The sequence below is a fragment of the Anopheles gambiae genome, chromosome 2 (assembly GCF_943734735.2).
Source record: "Anopheles gambiae chromosome 2, idAnoGambNW_F1_1, whole genome shotgun sequence".
In the NCBI taxonomy this organism is placed as follows: domain Eukaryota; kingdom Metazoa; phylum Arthropoda; class Insecta; order Diptera; family Culicidae; genus Anopheles; species Anopheles gambiae.
This window is the reverse complement of record NC_064601.1, coordinates 112,704,668-112,715,610: the sequence shown is the minus strand read 5'-3', so window position 1 is coordinate 112,715,610 and position 10,943 is coordinate 112,704,668. Positions and strand designations below refer to the sequence as shown.

The 10,943-nt window shown below is 46.5% G+C and overlaps 1 protein-coding gene across 6 annotated transcripts in view; it reads right to left on the bottom strand.

Annotated features, from left to right (window-relative positions):
- The window catches only part of LOC5667160 (methylcytosine dioxygenase TET), a 163,342-nt gene that overhangs the window by 123,655 nt on the left and 28,744 nt on the right, over positions 1-10,943 (bottom strand). For 5 of the 6 annotated variants that reach the window (XM_061642239.1, XM_061642240.1, XM_061642241.1 and 2 more), the window contains exon 4: positions 438-578. In XM_061642239.1, the coding sequence (XP_061498223.1) occupies positions 438-578 (141 nt within the window). Of the gene's footprint in view, positions 1-437; positions 579-10,943 lie in introns of those variants that run through there. The other variant, XM_061642244.1, reaches the window with a different exon arrangement.

Here is a 10,943-nt window from a genome sequence, read left to right as displayed (position 1 = left end):
TAGCACGGGAAGTTACGGCAATCCGGAGGAGGAAATAAGAAGCTTTAAAAATCGATACAACGCTACAACACTTTCTGGTGTCACGCAGAAATTACACATTGCTTTGCTAAAGAAAACCCCCAATGCGGGTGGAAAACGAACGTATCAAAAGGGGGGTGGAAAGGAAATTACATAAAAATAAACTTCGCCAATAATACACATCAAACTAAACACTACGCTGCAAAAGCAATACTTAAGCACTACTGCGAAACCTAGAAATTAAATAAATACAGCCCCAAACCGAGAAGGTCCTCCTTCTCTCTTTCGATAAAATTACACACCCCGCTTACACCGTCACCAGGCTAAGTGAGCACACAACCTCCCCCCCCCCCCACCTTGCCAACAACTCTAACTGTAAACATATTTTACTCCAAACGCTACCACCACCCGCTACTTACCGCTCCATTAGCGCTTCCGTTCGTGGCTCCTGCCGCTGCCGCTGCTGCCGCTGCCGCCGCTGCTGCCTTCGATTTGCTGCCCTTTCCACGCCCCCGGCGGGACTCGGGCTTGAGCAGTTGGCCGTCCGGGCCGTACAGAATCTGCGGGAGAGAAGTGTTGCCAAAGTCCCGGCCAAAAGTGCACGGTTCGTGCGTGTATGCATAGCAACAAAGCAAAGGGAAGAAAGGAAAAAAAGAAACACAAAAGAAAGCTCTTAGTTATCGTTGAATGCCATCAGATGTCGCGCGCCGGGTTTTATGCCTGAGTTCCGGCTGTGCAACTTTTATGCTACGATTGTATGTGCTAATTTATGTGTGAGCATAAAAGCTCCGAGTTGTATGCTTGTAGCATAAATACTCTCATGCAAGGAAAGCTCACTGTCACTGTTGGGGGCTTTATACTTAAGCTTTCGCTATTGTACACTAGGTGGCGTGGGAGAAAAGTTTTAGTTTGCTATAAAGACGTGCTATAAAATTGATTCAAATGTCGAAATTTCGCGACCGAAAATTATCTGAACTTGAAGAAAAATGAGGATTATTATTGATATTATTTAAACTGAATGTTAACTATGGTTTAATTTCAATTAAAATAATTTTGTTCCAGAAAGTTCTTTATTTCACAGCTCATCCCTGCCATAATGCATGCCACAACCATTAGTAGCAGCAGCTGCAGTTGAACCACAAAACATACCACCAAAAAGGAACAGCAGAAAAACACAGTGCTCCATTACGCTCTGGCCATGCCGTTTGTCTACATGTTGCCCTTCATGTTCGTCTCATTCGTGCGCGCTGCTCGTTTCCGTCTTCACAATCTACGGCTTCCTAGGACGACCTTAATTCAATTGCTCTCGACTGCGCTAGGCTGCGCAGCGCAGCAGATGGGATTCAAATGAAGAGCGGGCAAAGCGGGTTGCCACAACACAACACACTGACAGAAAAATCGACGAGGAAAAAGACCCGTGTGTGCTCGCTCAAACACGATCGTCCTAGGCTGCATACGAAAGGCGGCCCAAATGACGGCTGCAGTTTGTCAACACCGTCATCATCAAGCATCCAAAACCACAGATACCGCACGCCACAGGATACGCCCGCGCGTGTGTGTGTGTGTGAGTCTTCTCTTCCTGCATTTTGGTGTGTGGTGCGAGCGACAGGACTCTCATCTGTCATCACGCACCGTAAAGGAAGAGGGAAAAATGAAGACGACGGAAATACAACCGTTTTTACACACATGTGGTTGGCATTAAAGTGGGCATGCTGATGGAGGACTACATTTTCTGCTCAATTGATTATGATTTTTGTGTAATGTCTTTGTAACAGGCAGTACCATAACTATTTTATACGTTTGAAACTTCGATATAAATGAATTATATGAATATTCTGGCCATTTTCAAAAGACATAATTATTAAAACTGGTATAGAAATGGTCTCTTTCCCCGTATGCAACTGTATTACAAACATTTTTTTTCTCCTCCACACACAACTCCCCGATGCTCCTGTGTGATTTTGACACCTTGCAAACACTTTATATCCTAACCTCTTCCACACAAAAGTGTCACTTGCGCGCGAAGACATCTTTACAAAAGCCGTCTCCCTGGCTAGCAAACTCTCTCACACTCTTACTACTGCTTCAAACGCCAGAAAACGATTACAACCAAAAATGGGGAAAGAAAAATCCACGAGACACACCACGAGTGACGGTTGCCATAGTGACCAAGGTTAGGAAAAGAAGCGTGTCTTGTCTACTTCCGGGACGCGCAAACCAAGGCAAAACTCATAAAATCCCATCCCATCGGCTCCCCTCGCCCGACAAACGCCGGCAAACGCAGGAAGACCTTGACATTCGTCCATTTTTCCCGAAACTCATCCTCAATACCAGTAGCTTCGGGCAGCAGCGGGAAAAGGTATTTCCTTTCCCCTGTCTCCCTCCCTCCCGAGAACAGAGCACAGAGCAGTGAGCAGTGGGAATGGGAACAGTTTTCCGGAGGCGTCTCTAATTTCCCTAATCTTTCGCTCTAGCACGCCATCGAACGCGTGCTTGGTTGGTGTGTGGTAGTATTGCAGTATCGTCGCCTGATGCTGATTCACCTACTCTCTACCAATACAAGCGCACAGTTACTGTACACCACCACAACGAGCGCACTCGTAAAACGGAGAGCCAAAACCTTCCCGAGGGGGATTTTTCCTGCTGTGAGGGGGCGCGTTTGTTTCTGTTTTGACGCCGAAAACGTCCTTCCTTCGACATCGATGTTTGAAGGGTGCCAAACCACTGCACAGCTTCTGCTGTGCTCTTTCTGCACCAACATTGCTGCCAATCTCAATCGCTTCCCCCTACCATTATCATGTGTTTTTCGTGTAGTGTTTGCCAAAATTTAACCTTCAACTTCAAGCAATTTCGCTTCGCTTTCACGTCATTTTCTTACCGTTCGAGCCAGTGCCGATGTTTGAAACCTCTCCTTCAGAAGTACCTTTCCTTTTCAATATTTTCATAAACGAGGGAGCAAAACACCGCGTGCTATTAGAATGGACAATTTCTTCAGCTTCCTTTCACAAAGGACACACTCTACACTCCTCGGAGCGGGAGCAACCTTTTAAAAAGCCGATACGTCCTTGACAAAATTGTGCACAAACCGTCCTGGAACCTTTTCATAACTTTTCACCCGTCAACAAGCGGCTTCCCTTGCCGCAAAAGCCTTTGCCCTTTCTCGCCCACTTCTCGCTCGCTTATGCAGGGGGAGTCAATTGTGTTTTACCCAGTTTTTTGGGACAATTTTACTTCCACCAAATCCCAACCCTTTTTCGGGGCAAAACAAAACCCTGAAACAAAACACAAAACCATGAAGAGAGTCCCATCGAGAGAGTCAATTTTTATCGCCTGTTGTTTAATTGCTCAATTGTGCCAATCCGGTGGAAACATCGGTGGGATACAAAGGGAGGTTGAAGTGTGTTAATTATAAGCCGTTTAGCACTGGTAGCAAGCAAAGCATCACTTTGGCGGGAGTGAGTGGTAAACGCGTATGAGAGGCGTGTAAAATGTCCTTTTAAAAAAGCGTGATTGCTTACAAAAATATACATCAAGGAGACGGTTTTTTCACATTTCACAACATGACAAGATGCACATTTTTCCTTCTGTTTTTTTCCCGCTGAACAATCTCTCTTCCAACTGTTCCAACACACAAGCGAAGCCTGCAAGCCAGCTTTGAGGAACAGTTGTAGTTGTTTCTTATACTATAATTACCTTCAACAACAATTCTCCTCCGCTGCTGCTTCCCAAGCAATAACAGCAACGACGAAAACCCAAAAAAAAGTTCATTAACCAGCAAGCAATTTAATACGGAGCAGCCGTCGCACACCAGGTCGCTGCTCTCTCCGCCTGTACGTGCCATATCTCTTCCCATTTGCATCGTATTTCACCGCGACCGAAAAATCACGCTTGTGCCCCGTTTTCTTGTGTGCACCGGAACGCTTCCTTTGCTCGCTCGCTCGCTGCTGGGGGTCCCGAGGAATCAGGAACCCGAGCCTCAGCCAAGGAAACGAACACCTTTAAAACGCACACACACGAAAATGCCAAAAATAGATGACATTCAACGCGCTGTTAATGATGCACCAGGGAGCGCGCTGAGTGCGCCGAGCCAATTCCGCTCTGCTGGGGGCATTTTTACCCATTTCCATCGGAACAACGGAACAACGGAAAAATTGTCACACACAAACACACACGGGAAGGAAGTGGAGGAGTGGAATTGTGGCAACGGAACGGAACACAACTGTTCCAAAAATAATTCTTCCCAGCCTGCTGGAGTGTAATTTTTCTTCACGCGTCTTGCGCTTCGCGTAAGTTGGAAATATGGAGAGTTTAAGCGTTATGTTCAAGCACCAGAAAGCGTGCTAAGATTTTTTTCTTTTATGCTACATCCCTGCAATGTGCAGAGCACTAAGCAACGCAGCAACGCAGCAATATAATCACTGCATCAGAAGGAATTGCATTTGCGTTGCGTTAATTGCATTTCTCGAGCGCATTTTCGCTTCGTTTGTAGTGGCACGGGCACATGGGCAAATAACACCCCATTTCCCTTCCTTTATGTTCCAACCGCTGCCAAACACTCATTAACAGCCCGAGCAACAGAGAGAGAGAAAGAGCGAGGTCCTTGACCTCATCCTCCATTTGCCAGCCTCAAACGCACGGCACGCATCGAACGTTGATTGAGTCCTTTTAATGCACATTTTCCACTCGAACTTTTCAACCGGGCAGGACACCAACCAACGGTCGTCGTCAGCACCACCACCACCACCACCAACGCTTTACGCTTTCATGTGTCTTCTGCAGATCAAATGGCTCCGGCTGGCACCGTCTCTTTCGCACGCCGTGTTTTCTTCACCGCAAAAAGAGCAGGGAAATGGCACTCCTTTCATTTAACGGAAGCAAGAAAAAGGAAACACGCACACACACGCACACACGCACTGTGCAAGGGCAGCTAGTGCATCATCTCAACGATGCATTAAAAAACTTAACACAGCGCATTAACCTGGGAAGGGAAGTGGGAGTTCAACCACGGGCAAAAATGGTTATGCGTATGCTCTCCTGTTTTCCTTTGGAACTTGCCACTCCTTCCTTCCTCCCCACAATAACCCAGCGCCCCGAAAGTGTCCCGGATTCATTATCTTATGGGCTCAGGGTGTGTGAGTGTGGAGCAGAGGACTGCATCCTTAATGCATCCGTCGATCGATGTTAGCCCCGCAGAGAGCAAGCAGGGTTTATAATTTGTTAAGCTAAAAGGGGTTGCCGGTTGGCTCGAAACATCCCACACCCCACACCTCCCATAACCACATTAGCGATCCCGCACATACAGGCCCATCGATAAATGGGGAAAGGAAAATGCCCCCACAAAATGGCATACAAAATGGGGTTCAACATCCTTTCTCAGTTTTTTCCCTACGACACCTTCCTTTTGCTCTCCCGTTGCACTCCCGCTGCACAAAAACCGCACAGCAAGGTGGTTTGTGAGCAATGATGATTAATTAGAGCAACGCAGGTTCTTTGAACTCTCCCTGGTGGGTGGTGTGTGCGGGCTAAATGGTTTCCACCGGTTAATGAGGCGCCCAACCAGCACAGAAGAAAGCCAACCAAGGAAGCCGGTTGTACTTTTGGAGCCTCGCCCACAGAGCCCACGACTTTTATCGATATGGAATCCGCACCGTTCGTTCTTTTGCCTTCCGGCATCGCTAAAAGGATACGCGCGGGAAGCGGGCTTGATGTTTTAATTTCACCCCGATTGCAGAGGAAAAAAACGCACCACAACCCAGAAAGAGACGCTCCAAACACAGCCCCAAACACACACACACACACGCAACACAACACAAAAAGCATCCTTCCCCCCAGCACGGCAGCTTCCCTTGAGGGAAGGAACTTGCGCGACCCCCCCAATACAACTTCTCGCTCGCTCGCGCGCTTGCCCACACCTCAACGAGCAGCGTGTTGGGGTAGGTCGTTGGGATCTCGGCCCCCTTGCTTTTCTGTTGCTTCTTTTCGCTCCCCACCCACCCAACTGGTGGCTTGTTTTTGTGTGCTCCACCAAACACGGCCTGCTCTGGGTGCGTGGGGCAGAACAGCCTTACAAAGGATACACACAGCGGCACACAGCACACACATACAAGGCGGATGGAGGCGCGCGCTTTGCTCCACGTTCACGGGATGAATCGTCCTTGGATAATACGCGTCGTCCTCGACATCGTTCCATCCATTTGTGAAGGGGGGAGCAATGTAGTAAAATGTGTGTGTGTGTGTGTGATGGAAAAAGCCTCCCAGAGTGTGAGAGTGTGAAAGGAAATGAGGAGAGAGTAGGCGAGAGAGATATAGGAAGAGAGACAGAGAGAGAGAAAAAAAGGGAAGCAGCGCTTTATGAAACAAAAGCATTAACTTCCGCTTGGTTAAGCGTGTCTCATTAACTACTTCTCTGTCTCACTCTTTTTCTCTCTCTTTCTCTCTTTGTGGGGTGTTCTTTTGCACAGTGCGTAAGTTTGTTGGCAAAGGATCGAAAAGGCACCAAGTGTGTGCGTGCGCGCGATTATGATTAATTTCTTACGCACCGCTGTATTTCTTTCGCGGTTTCTGTTTCCTGCATGATTATGGGGTGGAGCCGTCCAGCTGCACTAACGCTGCAAACGATGCAAATGCAATCCACCCTACCACTTACACACACACACATACACTGGGGTATAAGTGGAAAAGCGCGCGAAAAGGTCTTGAGGTCATTCCGTGAGTGGGCCGGTGAGCCTTCGTTTCCGATGCCTCGCAGGGATTTCTTGCAGGGAGGCTTTTGTCGGCTAAAAAGTGGGAGGTTCTTCTTCTAGTACTAACACCCTTGCAAATAGTACACGGGAAATGCATTGACGTCAACGCGGCCAACGGAGGGCGAGATGGATTAAGATGCCGAGCAACATTCGAGGAAGCGAGCGAGATTGTGCGACTCGAAAGACATCAATGAGTTTTCAAGACACTAAAGATACAGGAACTGTGGAATATGTAGTTTATAAATTTTACAAAATAATACATTTCCACACAGTTATACAAAACGCTATTACACATCACTCACTGTGCGCCTCCATCAATGTTCCTCCAGCACAAAACCGCGTGGGAAATGCTTCAAAAATTCCTCATTAACCTCTAAAATAGCTGTAAGTAAACACGTTTTGTAGCAACCCCTTCACAATACTAAGGTCAGAGATTGCTTATCGTGAAGCCAACGGGGCGAAAAGCGTCTCCCGACAACCTTTTCTTACACCCGCCGAGAACAAAACACCCACAGTGGATAATTCAACCCCGCTGGCCAGGGGTTGCGAGCGTGACGAACGAAGAGAGGGAGTGAAAGTTTTTCGGCACGCGATTAAAATTTAAAGTAAACCACACAGCAGCAAAGGGGGAGCTGAGATGGCTTTTTTCCTCTTTTTGGTTGTTTTGGTTTGGTGAAGGGTAAAAATCTAGGCCAATGAATCCCCGTTTTGGCTTTGTTGGTGAAGGTTAGTTTTGTTTTGATTTCTGTTGGGTGCTTTTAATATCAATCTTTATGGGTAACTGTTGATGATTTTCCTTGAAATACCATTGAGTCAACCATTGCGTTAAAGTACAAATTGTCTTTAAAATCGAACTTTCATTGTAGCAATGATTGTGGTAGAAATAATAACTTATTTGAGGTTAGGTACATTTATACCTTCGACTCGCATAAATAGTCCTTCGAACCGGATGAAGTTAAACAAAATGAAAAGTAAACACAAAACGGAAAGCTAAGCAAAGCTTATTGGAAATAAATTAATAGGTTTTCGTTTGTTTGCTCCCTGCTCCTGTACGTTCCAGGAAGCAGGATGTCCTACAGTTGACATTCAGGCTGTTGTTTTTTTTTATTCCCGCAACACAAAACCCGCTGGAATACACGGGATGTACTGAAACAAAGAACAAACCCTCAAACCAAAACCTGACATGGCTCGGCGTGAGAACGCGAAACCAAAACGGTGTCCAAAGTCAAACGTCATAAATTCGACAGGCTTAAAACTTTGTTTTTTCCTGCTGCTGCTGCTGCCTCTCTCTCTCTCTCTCTCTCTGATTCTAATTCTGTGCCGCCTGTCACTCCTGCCATTCCCGAAAAAATATCACTCCAGAATATGAGATTGTTTTTTGCATTCAAAGAATGTACAACACCCCCCAAAAAAAGAAGCGGCGGAGTGACAATTCTTCAGCAGCCGGGAACGTAAAGAGAGGGAAATTCTTCCTTGTTTTGGGACGCACACACACACTCCGACACAAAAACGCAACACAAACACACCAACTACACTTCTGTAGTGATACGAAGCAACAAAAAATAGGATTACAGTTTTCTAACGAAAGGAAGTCTCGTGAAAGAAAAGAAAAAAGGAACTCAAAACGAAACAGACACAGCCGCTTTCGTGCGGAAAAGGAAAAAGGTGCACACAGCACCAAACGCTACGGAAGGTTGCGGGAGGATGCGGTGGAAAACTTTGGCAAAAATGGCTCACGTACGGGACGTACGCTGTAGCTCAGCGACCACAGATACGGAGAGGTAGAGCAAAAATCCACAATAAAGAATGTCCTCCTGCGCGCCTTCCCATTTTCGGGTTGCTCCTCCTGCTACGCGCCACCACAGTGTACCGCTTTCCTTTTTTGTATTCTTTTTTTTACAACAACTAAAGAAAAAACTGAAGAAGTTACAGCAGGAACAGCAAGAAAACTCCTTTTTTTCGCTAGACTTCCGCTAGAAGAAAGGAAGTTGCTGTCTAGAGGATGGATAAGGGAACACGAAATTCCTGCGACACAAGCGGAAATGCGTCGGAAGAAGGCAGTCGCGGTGCAGGACGATAGCCATTGTCCTAATCGGAGACGGCAGCCAAAAAAAAAGAGCAAGAAAAACACAACATCAGCACACACAAAAAAGAGGACGAACAACTGTCATCGTCAATGCAATGTCCGTCGTCGTTTTTTCCTATTAGACAAGTGTCTGCATCTCTCTGACTATGCCCCACACACGCTCACTAACTTTTCACTGGAATGACTTTTCATTTCACTCAAGAACGTTGCAAAGCACGGGAGCGAATAAAATGTTGAAATTGTATCACTATCAGCATAATTTAAACATCTTTTTACTATTAAAGAAAAGCCTAAAAGCCACACGCGCGCGCAGACGACGCGAGCACAAGATGCGTTTCAATTACAATTGCATATTTTATTGAAGGTTTTGGAGAAAAAATTCAATTTCCCGAAACACTAAACACACGTGGCACTAAACAAAACCTGCTCCATCTTCACCTGGATAGTCCTGCACGTCCTGTCCTGTACTCCGCTGTCCCAAGTCCTCCACACCCCAGCCCCAGCCCCCCGACATAGGTGACACGGGAAAAGGAAATCTAATTATAAAACGCGAATAAATTCGTAATTAAATATTCTAAAGGTTAGATTAAATTACAGCCGTTCTGGTCGTATTTTTCACCACTCCCCACCCCCTTGCACACAATGGACACATTCCCCCTTTTGTCTCTTTGCCTCCGTGCTGGTATTGGTTCGGTGGACTTTTTTCTTTCAATTTCCAACTTCCTTTTTCTTTGCGGCCTTTAAATTCCATTTGCAAAAGAAAACTGTGGCGATACGGCCGATTTTTTTTTTTTGCTGTGTGTTACGCACGTTCCCATCTATGCTCTGGCTTGCAAATCGGCCCCGCGGAGCGGAGGTGGTGTGTATTGCGTTAGTTATAGGTTTTGGGCAGGTTTTGTATGCCCCCCATACCCTAACTCTCATTCCATTCCACACTTTTTTTTTTCTACGTCCGTTTGTCTGTCTTATTAGAGCGAACGTTCCGTTGTTGCCTCCGTATCATCTTCTAGCTACTATTATTAGCCAAGATTCCGCTTTCGCTGGTGCTTGCAAGAATTGCGTACGACGTGCACGCACAATCGCCGCGACGCGTCCGCTACACCTCAAGGATCTGTGTGCTGTTGTAGCAGACCATGTAGCAAATGGTGAAGGAAGAGAGAGAGCGAGAGTAAAGGTGTCATAAATTTCGACCCCATAATGACTTTGCTCACGTGAGCGTGAAACGAGAAAAGTTGGCTTCTCATTTGTTGTCCTGTGCGCGAGCCCACCGTTTTCGTCGTCGTCGTCGCCGTGTCTGGGTCTGGTAGGTCTCGCCTAGGGAAAGCCAAAAAATACCTCGGCAGGGCATATCACGCCGCGTGCTCCACAAAAGCACACGTTGCACATACACAGCGTACGGCGGGCAAAAAGGAAAATAAACCAAAGCAAAATATGACACAATCACATGCTGTGGTGGTGGTAGGCGAGCAGGCATGCAACAAAGTGTGGGATTGTTTATTTCTGCGGACCGAAATTGGTACCGCAAGTTTCACGTTTCTAAGACTGGTTCTAAGATTCTTCCGAGATGTCTTTTAACCAGTGAGACACACTCGAAAAGAGAAGGAAAAAGCGAGCGCACTAGTTGAGAAAAAAAGGGAAATTGTTATCCAGCCTCATAGCCGTAGCATTGACTCATACTTATGCGGACGTAATTTTCAACCCAACCCATCGATCTTTCACCCATCGCTTTCGGCTGATTAGCTCCACCTTCAAAACTAAATTATTCAGCTGTCATCTAATTCACCCGACAAACACATGTGATTAATGAACGATGGAATGACACATCAAATGCGTCCCTCTGGGGTCCGTACCATACACACACACACATGTCACTATCGCCTGCCAAAAACTGCATTAAAACTGCGCTAAGCCAACCGAAACGTCCTGGCAGCCGAAAGTGTCATTTGCACTGGGGAAAAAGGATGGAAATGGGAAAACAGCAATAAGCACTACCACCACCACGCCGAATTGAATTCAAAATTGCATTCACAAGGCGCACTATTGATTCGGCAGGTCGTGACATGGAGGGGAAGGGCCGTGTGTAGATAATTGATCTT